The sequence below is a fragment of the Aquila chrysaetos genome, chromosome W, assembly GCF_900496995.4.
Source record: "Aquila chrysaetos chrysaetos chromosome W, bAquChr1.4, whole genome shotgun sequence".
In the NCBI taxonomy this organism is placed as follows: Eukaryota; Metazoa; Chordata; class Aves; order Accipitriformes; family Accipitridae; genus Aquila; species Aquila chrysaetos.
In genome coordinates this window covers 2,768,739-2,795,636 of record NC_054457.1, presented here as the reverse complement: position 1 = coordinate 2,795,636, position 26,898 = coordinate 2,768,739, and the positions used below count along the sequence as shown (strand labels likewise).

Here is a 26,898-nt window from a genome sequence, read left to right as displayed (position 1 = left end):
GGCCTTGAAAAGCAGGTCTTGTGGTGACATGGCACCCCAGAGAGAATTGAGTCAGACAACGGGACTCACTTCCGAAACAACCTCATAGACACCTGGGCCAAAGAGCATGGCATTGAGTGGGTATATCACATCCCTTATCACGCACCAGCCTCTGGGAAAATCGAACGATACAATGGACTGTTAAAGACTACATTGAGAGCAACGGGGGGTGGAACCTTCAAACATTGGGATACACATTTAGCAAAAGCCACCTGGTTAGTCAACACCAGAGGATCTGCCAATCGGGGTGGCCCTGCCCAGTCAGAATTTTTACGTACTGTAGAAGGGGATAGAGTCCCTGTAGTGCACATAAAAAACATGTTAGGGAAGACAGTGTGGGTTACTCCTGCCTCAGGCAAAGGTAAACCCACTCGTGGGATTGCTTTTGCTCAAGGGCCTGGGTGCACTTGGTGGGTGATGCGAAAAGATGGGCAAGTCCGATGTGTGCCTCAAGGGGATTTGATTTTAGATGAGAATAGCCAATGAATTAAACTGTATGACATTAGTTGCTATATAACCCTGCTACTGTATGTTATCATTACTATAATTGTTACATGCTATATCCATAGTACTACAGTAAGAATCACTTAGATCAAGCAAGAAAGAACTGTGATAAAACTGAGCAAAGCGCAGTACTGATGGAACCAGAACTGACTCCAGCATGCAAGAATCCAACGGTGCACACCATCCTCCTGCTGCGTCCAATGTCACCTGCTCGTCACACCGCACTGAAGCCCAATCCTGCTCTACCAACTGAGAGGACTTTGCACCATCCCTCCTGCCCAGAAAGACTGGTATGACAGATGGAGCCCAGAGTCGGGAACTAAATGAACTCAGTGAACCTTTTATGAACACGACCCATAAACTAAAGGAATGATTTCTCTGTGTGTGTATACATATAGACATATATACATATATGTATCATTGTTCATATGTCTCAAAGGGACGGAAAAGGTGATGATGATTGACCAGTATGTAACTGAAGGTATGGGAAGTGAGCATGATGTCAATGGTATAGAATAAGGGATGGATACTGTCCTGGTTCCAGCTGGGATAGAGTTAATTGTCTTCCTAGTAGCTGGTACAGCGCTATGTTTTTGAGTTAGGTATGAGAAGAATGTTGATAACACTGATGTTTTCAGTTGTTGCTAAGTAATGTTTAGTCTAAAGTCAAGGATTTTTCAGCTTCTCATGCCCAGCCAGCGAGAAAGCTGGAGGGGCACAAGAAGTTGGGAGGGGACACAGCCAGGGCAGCTGACCCAAAGTGGCCAACAGGTTATTCCATACCATGTGATGTCATGTCTAGTATATAAACTGGGGGGAGTGGGGGCATGGGGATCGCCACTCGAGAGCTAACTGGGTGTTGGTCGGCGGGTGGTGAGCAATTGCATTGTGCATCACTTGTATATTCCAATCCTTTTAGAATTACTATTGTCATTTTATTAGTGTTACCATTATCATTATTAGTTTCTTCTTTTCTGTCCTATTAAACCGTTCTTATCTCAACCCACGAGTTTTACTTCTTTTCCCGATTCTCTCCCCCATCCCACTGGGTGTGGGGGAAGTGAGTGAGTGGCTGCGTGGTGCTTAGTTGCTGGCTGGGGTTAAACCACGACACCCCTTCTTAAATATGTTATCACAGAGATGCTACCACCATTGCTGACTGGCTCAGCCTTGGCCAGCAGCGGGTCTGTCTTGGAGCTGGCTGGCATTGGCTCTGTTGGACATGGAGGAAGCTTCTGACATCTTCTCACAGAAGCCACCCCTGTAGCCCTCCCACTATCAAAACCTTGCCACGCAAACCCAATACACTCGTCCACATTGTTCTCACTTTTATATCTAGCAGGCCCCTTACATCATTAGGGTTCTAAAGAAAGCTTAACATGACTGTGGCACAACTCTTTCTGGTCTTCATCACAATTACATCATGAAATAACAGCTTTGTTACTGCACTGTCTGATATGGCAGCAATTTTAGTCTAGGCAAAGGCAGAGTCTCAAGGAAACAGAGACTGATTGAAAATGCAAGTTTCTGTTTTAATTGTTTCTCTGGTTGGGGCAATTATGATGTCTCTGTCCTATGCGCAGACACTTACTTTTGTTAAACCTATAGCAGTGTAATTATCTTTGAGAATTTTACTTTATTAATTTGGTTGATACAGGCCAGTGGGTTCCATACTTAATGAAAAAGCACTTACCAACATACAAGTACACAGATTCATATATCCATATGAATTTGCATATAAGTATTTACATACCACACTGCATGACATATATGTCTTATTTCCAGAGGAAATCAGAATAAAAAAACCACTTCTATTTGTGCCACTAGTGTCTTTGTTTCACCTGTTTTACCATGTCATAAAACAGAACAGTATGACTACAAAGCCTGTGGGTTCATTTTTTTTGTTTGTGTTTTATCTAGCCTCACAGGGCCTAAGTCTAGCCTGAATTTTCTAGATAATAATTCCCCACGCACACAATCTGTCTATCATATTTTGAAATTATGAGCAAATGAATTTAACTCTATTTGAAAGTACATCTTTTCATATATTGATTCCCAAAGCTATATCCCCCCCCGCATCTATATAAAACTTGTGTTATCTAAAGCTCATGCTCTTCCAAATGAGAACACAATAGACAGATAATCAAACTGTAGGCTCCATGTTTGCCAATTAAAACAAGGCACTCCTAATTTTATCTACTATGTGTCACTTTGTCCTGGTTTCAGCTGGGATAGAGTTAACTGTCTTCCTAGTAGCTGGTACAGTGCTATGTTTTGAGTTCAGTATGCGAAGAATGTTGATAACACTGATGTTTTCAGTTGTTGCTAAGTAGCGTTCAGACTAAAGTCAAGGATTTTTCAGCTTCTCATGCCCAGCCAGCAAGAAGGCTGGAGGGGCACAAGAAGTTGGGAGGGGACACAGCCAGGGCAGCTGACCCAAAGTGGCCAACGGGGTATTCCATACCATGTGACGTCACGTCTAGTATATAAACTGGGGGGAGTGGGGCTGGGAGGATCACTGCTCAGGGACTAACTGGGCATCGGTTGGTGGGTGGTGAGTAATTGCATTGTGCATCACTTGTATATTCCAATCCTTTTAGAATTACTATTGTCATTTTATTAGTGTTATCATTATCATTATTAGTTTCTTCTTTTCTGTTCTATTAAACCGTTCTTATCTCAACCCACGGGTTTTGCTTCTTTTCCCGATTTTCTCCCCCATCCCACTGGGTGGGGGGGGAGTGAGTGAGCGGCTGCGTGGTGCTTAGTTGCTGGCTGGGGTTAAACCACGACACACTTTTAAAGTGGTTACTCTTCTACTGTTCAATTAAGCTAACTTGAAATGTACTTTCTGATAGCGAACACACATTTCGGTTTTTGTCTAAAACATCAGGGTATTCAGCAGAAAGTGCATTCTTGCTGAACAGTGTGGTAGAGCTAGAAAGGCTTGTGGTGTGTTTTCATTTTGCTTAACCACTACATGCTAAAGAGAGTCTTAACCATAAATGTCTTTCCACAGTAGTATTTCCTTTTAAAAAACACCAAGTGGTTTTGATGTTTTCTTTTTTTTGTACTGTACTTTAAGGTTTCATCTACATTGTTTTAATAGACACTAAAGTGTTTGAAAAACAAAGTTACAATAGCAGCAATCAGAATGTAATTATATTAACTATGGGCCAGTACATTCTGTAATTTTTCAGAGTAGCATTCATGTGTAAAAAATCTTATCATGAGTGAGTGGACTACAAATTGGCAAAGTATTCCAGAAGTGTAATGCAAAAAAATGTAAAGTTCTTTGGCATTTCGGTATTAGAGCTAATACTAGATGATGAACACTAAACTCATATCTGCAGTGCAAGTAGGGAAAAGAGCTTATGTAGGTTTGCAGGAAGTGGACCGTTGAAGGTTTTATAGGTCAGAAAAAGAATATTAAAATCAATTCTCTGCATCACAGGGAAGTAGTGTAATGAACAAAGTAACTACAGTATGTTCTGAGGCTTGGGAGCAAGTTAACAACCTGACAAGAGCATTTTTCAAAAGCTCTGCAGAAGTGCCATAGGTCTACTCAGTGTCTGAGTTCCTCAGGCATCCAAAAATATATTCCAAGAACTTGTAAGTATTATGATGTGCCTTCAATTGATTCTCTTTGTAAAAAAAAAAGTCAGAAAAAAATTTACACTCCAAGAATATTCTTCTCCTTTATTTTTATGAATCAAATTAAATAAGCAGTATTTCTAATGCTCACAAATAGGAATCCTCTACCCCTTATTTATAAACTGTGCACATGCCTCTACATTCCTCACAGGAATGATGATTTGTAGAGCTCTAAACCATGAAAGGGGCCCCAGGATGAAGGACTGTGAGTCAGTGGAGATCAGACAATGACTTTTTCTTGTTCTAGTCCCATGCTGTCAAAGGGGAGACTAGGGTCAGAAGACAAGTTTTCCTCCTTCCTGGTTCATCTGCTAGAAGAGGAGATTGAGGTCAGTGATGAATTTTCTACTTCCCTGCGCTGTCTAGGAAGGAGACAGGGCTGGCTCAGTGAACTACATACAGAACTGCAAGGACTGCATGCATGGAAAACCAAGCAGCCCTTTGTTTTTATTTGCTTGCTTTGGCTACCTTCTTGAGAACACACATGTGCAATCCTCCCTTGAGAAAAATCCTTTTAAGTCCAACAGCAGGAAGCCCTTTATGCTGTGGGCCCTGAAGAATTTAGCAATTGTTACAGCTGAAAGCACTGTTGCCATCTAATAAGCGAGAGTTAATAAAATTAAGTGGTAAACCACTATGTGAATTATGAAGGTCTTCCCTCACTAATGGGAGTTATCCGGTATCCCATAGATGCTCATTAAGTGTTGCCTATACTCAGTTGTAAAGTCTTCCATTGTTTCAGTAGCATTAACTGAAAATTATATTCTGTGATCATAGAATAAAAGTTATTGAACAGTTTTGTTGCTTATATTTATTTCTCTCTGTGTTTTACCTCTCTCATTTCTCTCTCTGTATTTTTTTCATCTCTCTTTTCCTAAGTCTGTGGGAGTATTATTTATGGGAGTAATTTTTCACTCTTTTAAAATGAAGAAAACCTTGAAAACATCTGGATAGATGTTACCATAATGAGCCAAATTAATCCCCAGTGTAAATCCATTTACTTCAGCAGAGCTACACTAAGGATGAAACTGGGTCAAAAATGTCTAAAACAAAAGGAATCAAGATATAAGACTCAAATTAAAAATCAGAAGACAACAATGCATCTGTTGCGTGCTTTCAAACCGTCTGCACCTTATTGTGATTCCAAAGAAGCCCTGAGGTAAAAACATGATGAACTCTGCCATCCTTCTGTAATATGAAGTATCACAGAGGCAGAGTTAGCATTACTTTTCTGGTATGCACAAAAGAGATGGTGCTAACAGGGAATACACAGTTCTAAATAACAGGACCCTAGAGTTTTGAGATACAGTTGAAAAACCTGAACATATTCACAGAATCATAGAATCATAGGATGGCTTGGGTGGGAAGGGACCTTAAAGATCATCTAGTCCAACCCCCCTGCCATGGGCAGGGACATCTTCCGCTAGATCAGGTTGCTCAAAGCCCTGTCCAACCTGACCGTGAACACTTCCAGGGATGGGGCAGCCACAACTTCTCTGGGCAACCTGTTCCAGTGTCTCACCACCCTCATCATAATAAAAAAAAAAAAAAAAAAAAAAATTTATTCCTAATGTCCAATCTAGACCTACCCTCTTTCAGTTTAAAACCGTTGCCCCTTGTCCTGTCACTACAGGCCCTGGTAAAAAGTCTCTCTCCATCTTTCTTATAAGCCCCCTTTCAGTATTAGAAGGCTGCAATAAGGTCTCCCCAGAGCCTTCTCTTCTCCAGGCTGAACAACCCCAACTCTCTCAGCCTTTCTCCACAGGAGAGGTGTTCCATCCCTCTGATCATTTTTGTGGCTCTCCTCTGGACCCGCTCTAATAGGTCCATGTCTTTCTTGTCCTGGAGACCCCAGAGCTGGATGCAGTACTCCACGTGGGGTCTCACCAGAGCGGAGTAGAGCAGGAAAATCACCTCCCTCGACCTGCTGGCCATGCTTCTTTTAATGCAGCCCAGGATACAATTGGCTTTCTGGGCTGCAAGCGCACATTGCCAGCTTATGTCCAGCTTTTCATCCACCAGTACCCCCAAGTCCTTCTCTGCAGGGCTGCTCTCAATCCCTTCATCCCCCAGTCTGTACTGATACTGGGGATTGCCCTGACCCAGGTGCAGGCCCTTGCACTTGGCCTTGTTGAACCTCATGAGGTTCACATGGGCCCATTCCTCAAGTCTGTCAAGGTCCCTCTGGAGGGCATCCCTTCCCTCAAGCGAATCAACTGCACCACTCAGCTTGGTGTCATCCTCAAACTTGCTGAGGGTGCACTCAATCCCACTGTCTATGTCATTGATGAAGATATTAAATAGTACTGGTCCCGGTACTGACCCTTGAGGGACACCACTCATTACTGGTTTCCACTTGGACATTGAGCCATTGACTGTGATGCGACCATCCATCCAATTCCTTATCCATCTAAGAGTCCATCCATCAAACCCATAGCTCTCCAATTTAGTGACAAGAATGTTGTGGGGGACTGTGTCAAAGGCCTTACAGAAGTCCAGGTAGATGTCATCCATAGCTCTTTCCTTGTCCATTGATGCAGTCACTCCATCTTCGAAGGCCACTAGGTGGGTCAGGCAGGATTTGCCCTTGGTGAAGCCATGTTGGCTGTCTCTAATCACCTCCCTGTCTTCCACATGCTTCGACATGTCTTCCAGGAGGATCTATCTTTGCATGATCTTCGCGGGCACGGAGGTGAGGCTGACTGGTCGGTAGTTCCCAGGGCCCTCTTTTTTACCCTTTTTAAAAATGGGTGCAATGTTTCCCTTTTTCCAGTCACTGGGGACTTTGCCTGACTGCCATGACTCTTCAAATATGATGGGGAGTGGCTTGGTAACTACATCAGCCAATTCCCTCAGGACCCTGAGATCCATCTCGTCAGGTCCCATGGACTTGTCTATGTTCAGAGGTCTCGAACCTGATTTTCTCCTATGATGGGAGGGACTTCGCTCCCTCAGTCCCAGCCTTGAGGCTCAAGGGCTTGAGAGATGTGGGCAGAGAGATTACCATTGAAAACCGAGGCAAAAAAATTGTTGAGTACCTCAGTCTTCTCCATGTTGGTTGTCACCAGTTCTCCTGTCTTATTTATTATGGGGGTGCATTTTCTTTAATCTTCCTTTTCTGGCCAACGTACCTGTAAAATCCCTTCTAATTATTCTTCACATCCCTTGCCAAATTCAGCTCCATCTGTGCCTTAGCTTTTCTGATCCCACCTAGAAAATTTGGAATAACCTGGGATATTAAGCCACTCAGCCAAACTTCAATACCCGGACAATATCTGACAATGTTCCCCCATGAGCTGACAATGGGCCCTTGCGGCAAAGGCGGCTAACGGTTTCCTGGGCTGCATTAGGATGAGTGTTGCCAACAGGTTAGGGGAGGTGATCCTTCCCCTCTACTCAGCACTGGTGAGGACACATCTGGAGTATTGTGTCCAGTTTTGGGCTCCCCAGTACAAGAGAGATATGGACATACTGGAGAGAGTCCAACTGATAAGTTGAAATCATAAAATCAACATTTAAAAAAAAAAGTTCATAACATTTCAAAGACTTACACTTCTAACTTTTTAAGAGTAAAGTTCTGACTCTACTGTTGATATGGAGTTAGATTCAGCATCTTTTCAAAGTTCAAAAATTTTGATCTGTAGAATAAAACTAAATTAAACAGTGGTTTAGTTAGTTGCTACCCGTTTCCTTCACTTTTATCATCCTGCTTACTTTTTCTAGCTTTTCTTTGCAGTCAAACATTTTAATGCTATCACATGTGGGAGGGCTTAAGAACAATTTAAACACAATTAGTGATCAACTCAGACGTTGGCACCACTGAACATGTTCTTAGAGAACGGAGTTATTGGACTTATTTAAGTTACTCTATCCACACACAAGCAAAATACAAAACAGCTGTCAGTTTTACTCATCTTCGAAAACCAGGTGTCAATCATTAATATTACTGTCAGGGATAAAAGTTTCAGTGGCTTAAGGAGGTAATAAGCAAAATACACATAGCAGGAGATTTAAATTTCCTGGTGGAATGCAAAAAGCTGGCTGGGTTCTTCCTCAGGGCTGAAATTCAAAAGAATATCATAGAATAGTGACCAATAAGTCCATGTACATTTTCACTGATCATCCTTTTACCGAGACCAGTAATTTGCTTACCAATAGCAGCTTATAAAAAGAATGTCTGAAAACAACCCAGTGAAGAATTCACCACTTCAGGTTGTAATTTAATTAGTTACTCACTCTGTTAAAACAGTGTATTTTCCACTACTGTAATTTATCTAGTGTTGGGTTCTAGTCACTGGTTCCTGTTCTGTCTTCCTTTAAGATTAGAGTCCTTCCCTATGCAGTTTTTATTCCACATTAAGGTATTTTAACTTCTGAATCTTCTCTTGACACTCTGCAGAGTTCTTTTTATGTTTCCCTCTAGAAGTCATTTTTCTAGTGCTTAAATCCTCCACAGCTTTTCATATGAAAAACAAATCCAACAAAACCCCACAAACATTCCCCCCTGCAGTTTTATAGTGTTTGGTCCCACTTATCCCAGATTACACAGAACAAACCTCAACTCATCACTTTTGTTCCTGAGTCTGTGAATCACATTCACTCCCCCACCTCCCAGATTGTTTTCAGTCTAGTATCAGGAATGAAGATTAGATATGCCATCAATTTCAGTACATGCATTGCCAAAGCCACAAAGCATGGCAGATCTGTCTAAAGTAAAAGTTGCTCAAATGTCACTCCGAAGTATAGACTGACTATATCAGCTTGCTTAACAAGATCTAGCATTTAGCTACAATACTTGTTGCCTATATGCTCTTTAGAGTAAATATCAGTAAGGTCAAAATATTGCGCTTAATTTATCATTTGGAATTTAAGATTTAGGCTGCAGATGCTGAAAATAAGAGGCTTACTCATTATGATAAACATTCACCTTCAATATTTGATTTAGGATACAAGCAACCTGCTGTTGCCTTCTGCTATTAAGATTTTACTCAGCCATAATAGAAAGATTTCCCCAACAGAACACACAATTTTTGGGGCCTTATTTTCATTCAACATTTTTTATTTTCACTGTGCGCTTAATTCTTCAATCTTAGGCAAAACATTCTAGTAACTTTGTAGGGACAAAATTAAGTGTGGGTTAAATTTAGAGTTTTTCTGGATAACAAATAAACACACAAATTGCATCATATGCCAAAACATGAAGGACAGCATTTCAAAACTGTTCAAAAACTTGTCAGGAAAAACAAGTTAATGTTCAAACGGAAAACAGGGGCCTTGGAGAATAAATAGTTATAAGGCCTATCTTGTAGAGCCTTCCAACATTTCTATGAGACTTAAATAATAGGTTTCAGGATTCAATACTTTTATGTTTTCTATGCATTAAATCCAAGACGTCTATTACCAGTTAGCTGTAGTTACTGTGACAAAGTGCAAAACTTTAAATTGTTCCTTTGAGGTTAGTTGGAATTTCTGTACTAACTAACCATATTACATATACACTGAAGTTATGCTAGCTAATTGCAATATTGATGTATTTTGATGGCATTTTTGTTCATAGGTGAGTTTGACTTTATAATCTGGGAAAACATGCATCTCTGCTCACGTCTTCCAGTATTTGTGACTAAAAGAAGCTGAAGAACAACTGCCATAGAAATGAATTTTTTAAAGCATGGCCTTCTGTACAAGGATGTTCTCTTGCACTGATACTACCTGTTTTTCTTGATACTTTACCTGTTGATTCTTATGCAAGAGAAGTCAGAAAGAGAAAAAAACTGCAGCTGAAATTACCAGAGCCCCTTCAACACCTAGGAAATCCTAAAGCTTGGTAAGGTATCAAAAGAGGACAAGTTCTGCCTGAGAATATTGCCTGCAAAGTAGAATAGACTTGTTACAATCCCTTCTCCTTTTCCTAATCAACTTCTCTAAGCTCAGAAATAGCCAAAGTGTTATATTTTGACTTCCCTGAATTGTGCTGGAATACTTGGATTTATCACTATCCTAATGTTTTGTCTAAAGAGACTTCTATAATAAAAGTGCAGTGCTTAAACAACCAATAACAATTGTATTTCAGCTGCAATTCAAAGTTATTTAATCTATTTAAAGGAACTAATCCTTCACAGACAAATGGATTTAAACCAAAACAATGAAAAAAAACCAAACCCCAAAACCCCAAGCCTGAACTAATTTAGCTGGGTCAATTCTAAACACATTAGTTCTTAACTTAGGGAAAAAGCTGTGGATAGGAAAAAAACATCAGGATAACAAGTCCCATTGCTAGAGTGAGAAAAGGAGGGTGAAATGGAGACAGACAGACAGACAGAAATGTTGATTCTTTGTCAAAGGCATTTTTTCTTCTAAAAATTCTCAGAAATTAAGTAGTGAGGAAAAAGCAAGACAAATACTTAAGAATTCTGAATAAAAACTAGTAACCTCTCAGTCAGGTTTTACCTGCTTTTCTATTTCTGTGAGCTACTTTTTTTTCCTAGTGCTGATAAAGCTCTTCAAGAAAAAAAAAGCATTTGCCAGCTGCTGCTTTAAAGGAACAAGTGAGCAGATACTTCTTTGAAGCTTACATAATATACGTGGAAGTCAGGACTATGAAGCCTGCTATTTTTCTTTACAAGTCACTTTTTAGTATATCAGGTAGTTGTAAAAAGCATTGCTCACCACTATAGCAATATGCTCTCTCTAGTTCCTGTGTCACCACACATTTCAAAGATATTTACTGCTATATTTTAGTTTTTAAATAAGCCTCCTGGACTCATGTAAGGATTAAATTAATCCAAAGAAAGATCATTTCCCACTCAGATCAAACTGCTGACCAGAAGGTCAACTGTTCAGTTCTGTGAAACAATGAAGCAGCAATAGCCAGAAGTGTTGATCTTGATGTGTGACCTCTGAAGAAGAAGACAGTGTACTACTTATCAAAAGCTCTGTGAAGCTCAACCACACACAGAATCAATTACCTTTGCTGAATTAAATTTTATATAACTATAGCTCACTTTCAGTTATGAACTTTCAAAATAAACATCTATGGCAACAGAAACTCTGTCACTTAGCATTATTTTGAAGCTTTCTCCAGTATCTAAGTTCATTTCTATCCTTCAGATTGCAATAACAGGTTACATCTATCTAATGAGCTTCTTGGGCCAAGTTCACAAGAAACTGCTCTATCTTTTATTATTTTCCTGTATGAAACATTAACCATGGAAATCTAACTATAACTTAAAAGCTGGCCTTATTAATTCCATTACTAATCACATATCTCAAACTAACAGAAAGCGGGTCCAGTATTGCTGGACCTGTCATATTTTGACATTCTATTGGTCTGAATGACATTTCCTAGGAATGTTTCAAGATCTGAATCTATGAAGTCAAATATTCTTTAGGCCAATTCACACAGTTGAGCGTCTGTCACCATTAGTTACAAAAAGGTGGTGTGAAAAAAACAAAGCTTACAGTACCAGTAGCACTGAAATACTATACTGCAATGAAACTGCTAGAATCATGCAAAGTATTCTCAGATATCCCAAATGCATGCAGAAGGTACAAGCTGGTGTATATTCCTTGTATCAGTAAGTGCAACTTAATAAACTAATAACTTTAAAAACATTCAATGTAGCAAGACAGTTTATCACCAGCTTAAATCTTTAATTTTCTGCATTCACTGACAGTTTGCTTTCCCATATGGTAGTTTGCAATGGATTAAATATTTGTTAAGCTTTTCCATTTATAAATGCTTATTATATGCCAAAGCTTTACAGAAATTCAAGAGTAAAAAACCAATAACGTAAAAATAGCTGATATTAGTTAAACACTGAGAACGCTCTTTACAATGTAATATTAACTTTTAAAAAAAGCTACTGCATATAAATTCCCATTCCTGTTTTCTGATTACATGAATCATGAAAAATTGACATTTTAGTTTGCTTAACAATGTTTTTATACTTAGGATCTATCCTTCCAACTAAACAAAACTTATAAAGTTAATGCTTTGCTCCTCCTTACTATATCTGCTTTATTATACAGAAAATCTATTTCTGAAGTCAAAAGTTATTAGTTATTACTATATGGCCAATTTAACACAGATTAGACTGGCAAAAGATGATGATCTGACAGAGCAGAAACATCAAGATTAACAGCTTTTTTAATATAGGTAAGTACCTTTATAGAGGCACCAAAACCAAATAGCCCTTTCAAGTGAACTGTCAAAAAAAAATTTTTCATTTCAAAAGGGATCTTGAAATTACTAGATACACATATATCCCTGTCAGTCAATCCCAGTAACATAATTCAATTAGTTACCTACCATTTCAGTAACAAAAAGTAACAAATCCAGTTGCGATTTTAAAAATTATAAGAATATTCACCCTGAGAAAACAGAATAAGTGTTTAAGAATAAATGCTGATATGTTTTTTCTTCATATATAGTTTTTTCTTCATCTCCTCTTGGGTACTTGGGCTTGTATCTAGAATTTGACCTCATACTTGCTTTGTCAGTTGATCGATTTATGCCACAGTCAGGTACTGGTGATAGAAAAGCCCAAAGAGGCTTGTGGAAAAGAGGCAAGCAGCAATCCACCAGGTGAGGAAAGACAAGAGTCCTCGGAATAGGAGAGGAGTGAAAATATTCTTTAGGCTTCCCAAAGCCATTGTTATTTGCACTACAGTTACTTTCATCTTTCCATCGACAGATGGAGACTCAGAATAAAGTGAACTGGGAAGCGGATTGTTTTCTACTGCAGTGTCAGAATTAGATTCTGGGTAGATGCCCCAAGAATAATTACCTGTTAAAAAACAGAGTAACACATAAGATATTTGTAGAATTAGATTTTAAGTTCTGTTATTTCTAGGAACTCTATAGATCATCTTATATATATTTGTCAAACAAAAAAAATTGCAAAATTTTACTTATAAATTAGTAAATGCTAATTGTGTCCATCCACATGGCTTCCTGATAATACTAGTAAGCTATCAGGGTAGGATTCACCTTACCTTTTGACACCCTAACTTTTACATGTGAATCAGTTGCCTTGGGACCCTGTCAGTGCTGGGTGTGATTCATCTCACCAGATGTAGATTTCTATTTTAGGATGGAATGAATCACAGACTAATAATGCCTATTTCTTTCTGTTCACATTTGGCAAAATGAATGCTGCCACTGCATGGTAGGCTGTGAAAGACATCCCTCAAAAGAAAGAAAAAAACCCAGGGACATCAGATCTCCCAATAATGAAATAAACTCCACATCTTACAATTTCTGTTCAAAAAGTCCACTGAAGTTTGAAATACTGAAAAAAAAAATTAACAGATATTCATAAAGTTAAATCAACAATGCTTTATACAGCTCATTGTTGAAAGATGTCAAAAGCAGCAAGAGAAGAGCACAGCTTAAAAACTGTTTATCAGCTGTTTGCCAGCAGGTCAAGGGAGGTGAGCCTTCCTCTGTACTCAGCACTGGTGAGGCCACACCTGGACTCCTGTGTCTAGTTCTGAGTTCCCCAGTACATGGACATACTGGAGAGAGTCCAGTGCAAGGCCAAAAAGATGATGAAGGAACTGGAGTATCTTTCATATGAGGAGAGGTTGAGAGAGCTGGGACTGTTCAGCCTGGAGAAGAGAAGGCTCAGGGGGGATCTTATTACTCCATATAAATACCTGATGGGAGGGAATGAAGAAGAGGGAGCCAGGCTCTTCTCAGTACTGCCCACTGACAGGACAAAAGGCAATGGGCACAAATTAAAACACAGGAAATTCCATCTGAACACAAGAAAACACTTTTTTACTGTAGGGGTAGTCAAACACTGGAACAGGTTACCCAGAGAGGTTGTGGATTCTCCCCCCTTGGAGATACTCAAAACCCGACTGGACACGGTCCTGGACAACCTGCCATAGCTGACTCTGCTTGAGCAGGAGGGTTGGACTAGATTCTAATTTTCTTTAGTAGACTGCAAATATAAATGCCCTATATAGAATAGAACACAGTTTTGTTCATCAAATTTTGCCTACCTAGTGTTTTCAAAAGCAGAGTTGTGTGAAGGACCATTACCAATGGTGCAACATACTGCAGTGCAATTACACAAAGATAATAGAATACCCGAGCCACCTGGGAAAACAGAAAAGAGTAATTCATGAGTTCTGGGTGATCAAAGCAAACCTTTATGTATATGCTTAGGAAAAACAAGCAATTAATAAAAAACCCCAGTTCTTATGCAAAAAAGCTATTTTAAAAGTTTTATAGCATGTTTTGGTACGTGAAATATTGTCTTCAAAAGACCTAATGAAGAAGTGATCCCTATAATGAATTCTAGTTTCAGGACACTTACAATCCTGAGAGGAATTACTGAAAGAAAATAATTAAAAGTAGCGGTTCTGTTAACACAAACAAGATTAATTTTGCTTACGCAAACTGAATGCTATAATTCAAATATTCATATTTGAAAACACTAGAACTTTGTAAGCCATCTCAAAGCTAAATATATAATTATCCCAAGTGATTTACAAACTAAATCCCATTTTGAAAATAAAGTACTGTGACTGTAGAAACAGTCCAAAGCCTGATCAAAAGTAAATGAAACTTTGGTTAATATTGCAGTCCCTTTTCAAAGTGAGATATTTGTAAGATCTCCAAATGGAAAACACCAGTGCTTTAAAAACAATGACAAGAGGAATTTTCATTAGCAGTTCATCAATAACAAAGCATTTAAATGATCTTTATTTCAGGTACACAATATGGTTCATTGAAAACCACTCAGATTTATCCCTCCCCCCGCTCCCAATCTGTTCCAGCTTTCTCAAGATTGTTACATTACATATTTTACATAAACTGTTGACCTAAAAGGCTAGATCAAATGAAGAAGGAAAAAAAGTCATAAAATCAATAGCAAGCAAGCAGTAAAATAAAGTTAACTGGATTTTAGAAAAGAACAGAATACAGGGTGGCAAAAAAAGATGAAGGCAGCCCTGACATTTTTGGAAATAGCTTTAAAACCTCAAAGGGCTTTGAGATGATCAAGCATCAAAAAAACTAACATGAGAAAAAAAGCAGTAAAACATTGACAGAAGAAAAAGCATGAGACAAAATATTTTAAGATAACTGATGGCATATAATGAAAAGAGCAAATAAAAAAAAAAGTAATGATCATTGTAGGAAGACAGATAGGAAAGACTTTACTGGCAAAAGCACCAGAAGAAAAGAAAGCAGGCATGGCTAGTAAAACCAGATAGGACTATATTTAGTGGCCCTGGGCTTCTTAAAGAGAAGATATTCAAAGTACTGGATAAACAGATTTAGGAAACACCACATACAGAAGGCATTATTATTTTATCAATAAGATGAAAGCTCCCAAAACTAAAATTATGCATTCACAACAACTAGAACAGTTCTGTCATAAACACTTGTTGCTAGTTGTATTTCCTAACCTTTTTTCTGAAGTCCAATGCCAGTCACTTGGTTTGTAACTACATATTTGAAATAACAAAGACAAGATTATAGTAGTGATGATCTAAAAAGAGAGGAAGCTTTGTCCTATGGCATACTTCAATATTCCTTCTGGAATACACCTTGACTCAGTAAGATTATCAGGCAGCACTATCATGCAACACTAGAAATAAGTTCATTTTGCAGGAAACACATAACACCACTCTATATCAAGCTTACAAATTTCTATCTATTTCCTCTGTTTGTTGACTTTTTTTATTACTTTTCTTAAAAAAAACAAACCCTCAAGGAAACCTTTCCCTTTTATCACTTGCCACAGTAAAAAGATGGGCAGATGGTTTTATATCTAGGCTACTGCATTTGAGACTGGTCTTACAGAACTAAACATGTCTTATTTTATCCCAAAATATAACCTTCCTATCTTAAATTTTGCCCCCATTTAAAAATTACAGTTGGGGTTAGGTAACAATATTTTGCCCTTCTATCTAAATCTGACTTTTTTTTCTATGCTGTAGCTAAGAAATCACCACTTACCCTATACGCTCCCCAGGTTCAATTCATGCTGTACAGAAACACTCATCAAGATAAATATAAGGCTTGCCAAGATATTTGTAAAGAATACTTCATGATGGGATCTCTTAGAACAACGGAGGAACAACTTAAGACAAAGCATCTGAATAATATGGATGATGCATCTTTGCATATTTTGGGTTGCAGAATTTTGCTGTAATGGTGCTATTTTTATAAAGGATATAGTTTAGGAAGCTTTCATTCAAATCTCAGTTCTGGTGCCAAGGAAGACAACAAACCAGACATTTATGTTTTTCCATGAAAAAAATTTGCACAGACAGAGCACCCAAATATATGTAACTTTAGTGCCATTATACTTACCATTTTTTGTAAATCAATTGTACTTATTCTGCCGGCTTCCTTTTTCATCTGATCCATGCATTTTTGGGCTAAATTCAGATAGGCCTGTAAGTGACTGCGCATCATAGCCAACCGTAAAGCACACAAAAGGATTATAATCCACAACCGCATGGTGTCAAATGTATCTTCTGACATTCTGTGGATAAAAAGAGTAATGTTGTTTTCTAAAGGTCACCTACCGCTACAAAGTTATTTGTTTGTATCATCTGTAAAGAAATCTTTAAGCATATTGTTAAAAATAGTTACATGCAATCCACAGTTATGGAGTTCATGTGCAAGTAATATTCACTTCTCCCCCCCGTCCCCTTTACTGCTTGTATTGGGTTTACATGGCAAGGTTTTGGTAGTGGGGGGGTACAGGAGTGGCTTCTGTGAGAAGGTGCCAGAAGCTGCCCCCATGTCGGACACAGCCAGTTCCAACTGGCTCCAAGACGGATCTGCCGCTGGCCAAAGCTGAGCCAATCAGCGACGGTGGTAGCGCCTCTGTGATAACATATTTAAGAAGGGGAAAAAATGCTGCACGACAGCAGCCAGAAGAGAGGAGTGAGACTATGTGAGAGAAACAACTCTGCAGATACGAAGGTCAGTGAAGAAGGAAGGGGAGGAGATGCTCCAGGCACTGGAGCAGAGATTCCCCTGCAGCCCGTGGTGAAGACCATGGTGATACAGGTTGTCCCCTTGCAGCCCATGGAGGTGCATGGTGGAGCAGCTATCCACCCTGCAGCCCATGGAGGACCCCACGTCAGAGCAGGTGGATGCCCTGAAGAAAGCTGTGACTCCGTGGAGAGCACATGCTGGAGCAGGCTCTTGGCAGGACCTGTGACCCTGTGGAGAGGAGACCACGCAGGAGCAGGTTTCTGGTAGGACCTGTGGCCCCATGGGGGATCCACGCTGGAGCAGTTTGTGAAGAACTGCAGCCCATGGGAAGGACCCACGTTGGAGAAGGTCGTGAAGGATTGTCTCCTGTGGGTGGAACCCCATGCTGGAGCAGGCGAAGAGTGTGAGGTGGAAGAACTGGCAGAGAAAGCGTTATGAACTGACCGCAACCCTCAGTCCCTGTCCCCTTGCGCCGCTCTGGGGGAGGAGGTAGAGAATTCGGGAGTGAAGTTGAGCCCAGGAAGAAGGGAGGGGTGGGGGGAAGGCGTTTTAAGATTTGTTCTTATTTCTCATTACCCTACTCTGATTGGACTGGTAATAAATTAAATTAATTTCCCCGAGTCGAGTCTGTTTTGCGTATGACAGTAATTGCTGAGTGATCTCCCTGTCCTTATCTTGACCCATGAGCCTTTCATCATATTTTTCTCCCCGTCTAGTTGAGGGGGGGAGCGATAGAGTGGCTTGGTGGGCACCTGGTGGCTAGCCAAGCTCAACCCACCACACTGCTACTTCTTAGTAGCCCTACTACAACATTAGGTCCAAATTAGTACATGTTTGTCTGCAAAGAAGAACAACTCTTAAATGCTTGAATTCTGAGTAATGAAGACAGGACACTAAAAAGCAGGCTCTTTCAGATAATTCCAAATTTTGAGATATATAGTTCTAGATAGCACCGTAAACTGCCTTAGATACATTGTTACAGCACAACTATTTTTTTTTCTGGATCTAGAAAGCAATAAAAGTGACAGCAAATCATATCAGTTTCAACTCTATTTGAATACTATTTTGAATTATCTGTTAATAAAGTGACAATGACAATCATCTATGCTACTCATACAATATTGATTTCAGATACAGTTCTTCCTGAAAATTCTTTCCCTTTTTATGCTTCTAAATATTTTAGCTATCAAATTTCATATGCACTTCATCTACACATAGATTTTAAAACAAGTCTCATCATAGTACTAAGAACCTTAGGTCAGTTCTCATACCAATGTATCATCTCAATTGTCTTCAGTGAAATCACTTCTCTCTTATACCAATAAGTAAGATGTAAGGTATTAGAAGCTGACAATGATGTGGTATTCTGTCCCTAGGAAGAACAATGCAGAACTCTGACACAGAGATGCCAGAAGATAGCAGCTCTCTGGGAACCACTGCCTTACCATTCTTCATCGGATTCAACACTCTGCAACTAATTCTCATTCTTCCTAAACAACAGAAGCCCTTTACAGCTCAGTTGGAACTTCTATGATACCTTTCATGATAGATGCTAGTCACAGCCACAATTTTAATTTTTCCATGTTGCTATGACTTTTACAGGGCACTACTTAGACTTAAGGTTTTTATCCTCAATACCCCAGAAAGAATTTTTAAAGGGAATCTTACAAAGGTACGCTCTCTTTGCCCAAAGGTGGGTTCATAATGTAGTCCTTAGTGATTGGTTTTACCCACAGTAGAACCATAAGTAAAGGAGCCAAGAAGTTTATATGTAGCAATGTTCTGGAAGAGGAAAAAAAAAAAAAGGGAGTGGGTTATTAAATACAGTTACCATACTTTTGAAACTGGTGGTAGAGATTACAGAAGAGTAATACAAATTTTAAAATAGGGGAGGAAAGGTAAATAAGAGAATTACTTCCCTTTTTTTATAAGTATGACTTAATTCTCAACAAAACAGTAATATTACATACTGTGAAATCATACTGGTTGTGGTTTTTAAAAAGTGCTCTTTGGAATAAATAAAATTTTTTAGATATTCGAACAAACTAACCAAAGGAACTACATGCATTATACCACACTATAGTAAAAGACAGTTGTTAAAAATTTCCATACAATGGCATAATACCAAACTGCGGCAGCCATTACTGTTTTAATCTAGAGGGTGAGTATCTTAGATGGATAATTATGGAAAATATGCTGCTATATTAGTGATTTTTTTTTGCTTTATTAAAAATGCACTCAAATGATCTACTCATTGACAAAAACACACCACTAAGGGCAAATACTGATCTTTTCAGAGCCCATTAGAAACAATCACTCAGCAATGATTCTTTGCTTATAATTGCATTACCTAACTACATTGATATCTGACCAAGTTTTAATCCATTTAATGTCATTTTTATAATGTTCCAGTTTAATAGTCAAAGTATTGGTAGACCTTTAAAAAGAATTTGCTTGGTGCTGCACAATGTTATCTTTAATAATCAGTTCTAAAATCCCCTAAACATCAAGTTAGACAAGATTTATTTTTTTCATAACCCCATACTAGTGGTTATTAATTACCCTCTTAGTTCTTGATTAATGAAGTCCTGTTTCAGAGATTTTATATTTCTGCCTAAGTTCTCATGTCCACAGATCAAGATAGATGTTGGAAAATTAGAGGATAGTTACAGAAAAGGCACATGAAATTTTAAAATATTGAAAACCATAAAAATTAAAAACTCAGGAGTTTAAGAGGTGACTTGATCACAGTCTACACATAGACTGAAACTTAATAGCAGATACAATAAAAGTCAATAGCTTGCAGATGCAATTGGATGCATTCAACTACATTGAGAGTGCAAGTCTAATACAAAGTAATTAGTTAACAACTTACCAAGAGTAAAGGATCCACTTTTAAACATAGTTTAATTTTTTAAACGGGGCATTTTTTTGAAAAAAATACACTTTTACATATCAGAAAATCTAATGGTTCTTATGAAAGTGGCCAGACTAAATGATCACAATGGCCTATACTGCAGAATTTGTTATTAACATGCATGAAATATTCAGAGGTTATGATCTATGAAAGACATTTGGAGTTGTTCCCTCAACCAGAGAATGATGAAGAGAAATAGTTAAATATAAGAGAACATTTTACTTCCAAACTCAAAACCAGCTGAAAATGAAAATATTCCTTTAAAGTGGTACTAACCTCTGAGCCTTATTATATATTCTAGGTCATCATAATGTAAGAAATACTGAAATACTGAAAAGGACAATTTTAATTTACTTTTCATTTTAAAGCCATAAAAGCTTTAATAATTGAATGCACTTCCCATATGTTACTCTAAATTCAATATTTATTAACAGAAGTTTTCACTGAGTTTTAGATTCCCTTTTAATGTGTTTCAAATTGACTGCCTTTCTGAAGCTATTTCTTCAATTTCTGTTTTTTCTTTGTATCTTAACCTAATCTTATTAACAAAGGCCCATCTATAAAAAAAAAAAAGTCTGTGGCTGCACCTCTTCTTCCAGACAGTTATTTGACTTTCCAAAAAGATATGGGGGAAAGGAAACAGGAAGTAGAAACATTCATGATGGATCTCTCACACAAGGAAAGAAAAGGAATGCTTCTTTAACTCATACTCCACTTTTGAGGCAAAGAATGTAATAGATCGGCAGAGGGCAGGTTGAACACAAAGAGTCAGGTCACAAGTCTGCTGGAGATATGAAAAGCAGGCAGCAACAGAAGTCTTAGTCACTACCTTCTTATTGGAATAATTTGCTTTGTTTATTTTCAGTCATTAAACTGATATTTATGACTAAGTAGCATATACCTATGTGTATATATTTTCTCTTACTGTGTTATTTTTTCTGTTGCTAAATTCAGAGCATCCAGATGCATTTGAGCCAGTCGCAAGCCAGGGAATGTCAAAAAAGCACCAATAAGTGAACACAGAACAGCCAGGAACAATTTGAAGGTTAGTTTAGACACAGGACCCCTAAAAGAAAAGAAAGAAAATAAGCATTGGGGGGGGATCAGAAACTACTTTCAAATCAACAGTATCTAACATTTAATCAAATTAAAATAAAAAACAAGCAAGTCACATATTTATTTACTGAAAAGAATAAAAAGCTCTTCAATATAAGAAAACCAAAACCTAAGCTACTTCCTACAAGATGTTAAATTTGTTAGCAGAGAAAAAAAAAATCAAAACAGAATAATTTTATATTGTGATTAACAAGTTATGCAATAAAAATAGCTAGTGGAATGAATTTGATGATTATACTTTTAATAGAAGAACAGATACATTGCAAGTTTAACTGGTCAAAGGCAAATTTTTATTTTTATTTTTAAGTTATGCCATTCAAACTACCAAGAGACACCATCATCAACTCAATCACTGCTGTAAACAGCCAAAGCACTGTGAATGTTTAAAAGGAAATGGACACAAACAGAAAAATGAATACAGAAATTAGTAAATTCAGAATAGTTTATGAAAAACAGAGCGAAGAAAGGTTAAGAAACACATAAGATTCAGTTGAAGGGTTTATTTCTCATTAAATATCCATATCTATAAATGACACGTTATTCTAAGTATATATTTGAAACTTCTGTTCCTCACAAATAAAATATGACAGCCTAAGTGAGCCTTCTTTGAGCTCTCCCTGCTAGGCAGCATGGCTGCATGGCGGTGATCTCCCCTTGAGCAGGAACACCTCTCAAGGTTGCTCCTTGAAGCAACGAGATCTTCTACCAGCAACAGATAGTTGGATGAGCCCAATTTGAGTTCTCCCTGGACAGTAACTGGACTGCACACCAGGCAACTCTCCCCTTGAGCAGGGATGCCTCTCATTGTTAAGAGATATTAGTCGTTTAGCTTAAATAAGTAAGTTTTAAATAGAATGAATCACTTTTCGAGTTATAATGTTGTGTGATTTAGCATGCTGTTTGCTTAGCTTTACTGTATTGGGTTTGTGTGGCGGGGTTTTGGTAGCAGGGGAGGGGGCTGCAGGGGTGGCTCCTGTGAGAAGCTGCTAGAAGCTTCCCTGGCTCCATGTTGGACCTGCCTCTGGCCAAGGTCGAGCCTATCAGCAACGGTGGTAGCGCCTCTGGGATAACATATTTAAAAAGGGAAACCTGCAGCGGAGGAGGGGAGTGGAATGTGAGAGAAACACCTATGCAGATACCAAGGTCAGTGCAGAAGGAGGGGGAAGAGGTGTGCTGGAAGAGGTGATTCCCCTGCAGCCCGTGGTGAGACAGCAGGCTGTCCCCATGGAGGTTAACAGTGGAGCAGATATCCACATGCAGCCCGTGGAGGAGCCCCCGCTGGAGCAGGTGGATGCCCCCGAAGATGGCCGTGACTCCATGGAAAAGCCCATGCTGGAGCAGTCTGTTCCCAAAGGACTGCACTCTGTGGAAGGGACCCATGCTGGATTAGTTCATGAAGAACTGCAACCCGTGGGAAGGTGTATTGGGTCTGGCTGAGATGGAGTTAATACTCCCCATAGCAGCCCTCATAGAGCTGTGCTCTGCATCAGTAGCTAGAAAGGTGTTGATAACACACCAGTGTTTTGGCTACTGCTGAGCAGCGCTGGCACAGCACCAAGGCTGTCTCTCCAACATTTTTGCCCCCCCTCAACGGCAGGCTGGGGCTGAGCAAGATCTTGGGAGGGGACATAACCAGGACAGCTGACCTAAACTAACCAAACAGATATTCCATACCTTACGACGTCAGCTCAGATATAAAAGCTAAGTAAAGGGAGACGGAAGGGGGGCATTTTTGTCTTCTGGAGCAACCACCACGCGTACTGAAGCCCTGCTTCCCAGGAAGTGGCTAGACAGTGCCTGTTGATGGGAAGTAGAGAATAACATCATTTGTTTTTTCTTTGCTTTCGCACGTGTCGGGGTTTAACCCCAGCCAGCAACTAAGCACCACGCAGCCGCTCACTCACCCCCCCCCCACCCAGTGGGATGGGGGAGAAAATAGGGAAAAAGAAGTAAAACTCGTGGGTTGAGATAAGAACGGTTTAATAGAACAGAAAAGAAGAAACTAATAATGATAATGGTAACACTAATAAAATGACAACAGCAATAATAAAAGGATTGGAATGTACAAATGATGCGCAGTGCAATTGCTCACCACCCGCCGATCGACGCCCAGCTAGTCCCCGAGCGGCGATCCCCCGCCCCCACTCCCCCCCAGTTTATAGACTAGATGTGGCGTCACATGGTATGGAATACCCCGTTGGCCACTTTGGGTCAGCTGCCCTGGCTGTGTCCCCTCCCAACTTCTTGTGCCCCTCCAGCTTTCTCGCTGGCTGGGCATCAGAAGCTGAAAAATCCTTGACTTCTTTAGACTAAACATTACTTAGCAACAACTGAAAACATCAGTGTTATCAACATTCTTCGCATACTGAACTCAAAACATAGCACTGTACCAGCTACTAGGAAGACAATTAACTCTATCCCAGCTGAAACCAGGACAGCGCGTGACCTTTGCTTTCACTTTATTAAACTGTCCTTATCTTGACCCACGAGCCTTTTGTTATATTTTCTCCCCCCTGTCCAGCTGAGAAGGGGGAGTGATAGAGCGGCTTTGGTGGGCACCTGGCGCCCAGCCAGGGTCAACCCACCACAGAAGGACTCACGTTGGAGCGGGGAAGAGTGTGAGGAGTCCTCCTCCTGAGGAGGAAGGAGGTGCAGAGACAACATGTGATGAACTGACCGCAACCCCCATTCCCCATCCCCCTGTGCTGCTGTGGGGGAGGAGGTAGAGAAAATCAGAGGTGGAGTTGAGCCCAGGAAGGAGGGAGGGGTGGGGGGAAGATGTTTTAAGATTTGGTTTTACTTCTCATTATCCTGTTTTGATTGATTAGTAACAAATTAAATTGATTTTGGTTTTTTCCCCCAAGTCGAGTCTGTGTTTTGCCTGTGACCATAATTCGTGAGTGATCCCTCCCTGTCCTTGTGTTGACCCATGAGCCTTTTGTTATATTTTCTCCTCCCCATCCCACTGGGGGGGAGGAGTGAGCGAGCGGCCTCGTGGTGCTTTGTTGCTGGCTGGGCTTAAACCACGATATTTACTTACTTAGCATGAGTAGCTAGATTTGCTGAAGCCTTAGGCCGCAAGCTGTAAACTTTCACCTAGATTTGATGAACTTGTACCTACTCAAGCAAAACAAGGCCTCCAGAGCCAGCGCAAACCAGGAGATAAGGAGGCTTCAAGACTACAACCGTCAACAGCACCTGCAACTCAACAAGATAACGAAAGGCCTGTCTGGAGACAGTGAAGGAATCCAATAAGGGGTCAGAAGAACTCAGCCCAGAATCACTATTGGACCAAAGGCCGCGTGGAAGGCTCGTGAAGAGAGTGTGAAGAATGCATGAGGGGTGGGTGAATAGTCTGTAAGGGTATAATTGCTCAGGGATTTCTTTGTTCGGGTCCTTCTGTCAGTCCCTCCCTGGAGGCACCCAGCTCAAGCCAATCCTGCAGCCATACCACTCTTAAATTATTTATTTTTATAAGATTTGATGCCTGAGGCTCTGTTTTGGGAAACCTAGGGTTCAAACTTCAGAGCAAACTAACACTGGACGCCTGGACGGAAGGTAAGCGATTAACAGCATGCTAAACTTTGAAATCCTAACTAAGTGATATAAAGGATTGATTGTGCACATATAATTAGCCATAAACTGTTGACCAAGTCTGGGACTAAGTCTGGATCCAGCTGCACCTAAACTCCTCTCTGAGAAGGAGTTTAGAAAGCAAGGGAGTCCATTCTGAACCTCGTGACTCAGTGGGAGTCTCCCTTACCTTTTTGCAACTCCAGTCTCTGTAAATCATTCTAAAATCGATTCTAACTCAATTTTCCTTTCTATGTTTCTTCCATGTAGTAAGTAATAGAGTGAACCTTGCCATCGAACTCTGTTAAGTCACACGTTTACAAATTCATGTTAAAATCACTTTTGCTAATACCTTTGACAGTGATTCTTTAAGTGATTCTAAAACTCCTAAATCAGGATCCGTGATACAAGGCCTTGTAGGCACCCATACAATCAGTGTATGGGTGCCTACGCAAAAGCCAATAGGCCTCAATTTACGATTATAAACATATACTGTCTGAAGTATACCCAGTTTCCCAATTAGGAAAATACATATCCGAGAGCTAGGCTCAGTCACCATACAGAGGGTGGGACTAACCCATGGAGACGGGGGCAGCCCAGCTTCCTCCCTATTCCAAAGCACAGAGCCTGAAGCAAATGCAGCAGCCGTAATGTGAGCAAATCTATAATTCTTATACAATACTTGAGAATTTCCAAACAAGAAATTCAAATTTGTATTCCCACAGTGATGATATACCCCATACAAGCATTTTAGATCATGTGTTTAAGGCAAGGATTGTAACAGAATTCTGTTTACAATATACAGAGGCTGTCTCTGACAGTGATTGTATAAATAAGTAACATCATAAGCTATGGAACGTTCCTTTGTCAGTCTATACAAAACTTGGATGTACTGTAGCAAGCAGATGTATTTGCCTAAGAGGAAAATACTATTATGGCCTGAAAACATGACTGAAAGCCAAAATTTACTCCTAATTCCAACTTTATTGCAGGCTCCATCTGTAGCTTTTGCACTCTCGTCCTCCTGCATACCACAGGAACTGCAAAAATACTTATCTCCTGTTTTAAGCAATCTTTTCAAAGCTGAAGGGACTGTTTAAGAATTAACATAAGAAAGACTTTTAAGGTTTTAACTGTATTTTATGGACTGGAATAATTTTGGAATAAAAAGGGAATACACAAATGCAACTTAAGTTACTTTGTAAATATTGATGGATTATTTTCATTAATCCACCTCTTCACGTTAATATAGAGATTATAAGTGTGTATAAGAGCAAAGCATGCAAGACAAATGCTTGCTAAGAAAATCTAAGTGGTTCAGTTATAAATGCAACATAATGAAGACCAATGTATTTCCAGAAACTTACCGGGATTCCAAACCCTGCTTTTCAAGAAACTGCATAGCACTTTCTGAAAAATTTGAGAATCCTGCAAAGACATAAATTATATGTATTTTATCACAGTACAAATATAAAATCTGGTTTTTGAAAGAAAATGCTAGGTAACAGGAAATATTTCAAACAAATTCTGTCTAGCATTATTATTACTGAAAAATTATTTCTAGCATAGCTCTGTCGTGCATTATAATTAGTATGCTACAATGCAATAAAACTCAGTCATTAACACAAACAGTCTTTGAAAACATCTCTGATATTTGTACATTTCATGAACATAAATAAAACATTCATTTTTAAGAAGGTAAGTAACTTTTTTTCAGTAGAGGAGTGTATTGGGTTTGCGTGGCAAGGTTTTGGTAGTGGGGGGGGGGGGGGGGGGGGGGGGGGGCTACAGGGGTGGCTTCTATGAGAAGTTGCTAGAAGCTTCCCCTATGTCCAATAGAGCCAATGCCAGCCGGCTCCAAGACGGACCCGCCGCTGGCCAAAGCTGAGCCAATCAGCAACAGTGGTAGCGCCTCTGTAATAACATATTTAAGAAGGGGAAAAATAGTTGCTGCACAAGAAACTGCAGCCGGAGAGAGGAGTGAGAACATGTAAGAGAAACAACCCTGCAGACACCAAGGTCAGTGAAGAAGGAGGGGGAGGAGGTGCTCCAGGCACTGGAGCAGAGATTCCCCTGCAGCCCGTGGTGAAGACCATGGTGAGGCAGGCTGTCCCCCTGCAGCCCATGG

At 39.7% G+C, this 26,898-nt stretch overlaps 1 protein-coding gene across 1 annotated transcript; it reads right to left on the bottom strand.

The window, feature by feature from the left end:
- Positions 1 to 9,107: 9,107 nt before the first annotated feature.
- Positions 9,108 to 26,217, bottom strand: LOC121232735 (transmembrane protein 161B-like; the record flags this gene model as incomplete). The annotated part of the gene is made up of 6 exons (XM_041121139.1): positions 9,108 to 12,983; positions 14,206 to 14,302; positions 16,529 to 16,703; positions 18,833 to 18,946; positions 21,007 to 21,147; positions 26,138 to 26,217. Coding segments are annotated over 6 exons (885 nt in total), but the record flags the coding sequence as incomplete, so codon positions are not given.
- Between the last annotated feature and the right edge of the window lie 681 nt (positions 26,218 to 26,898).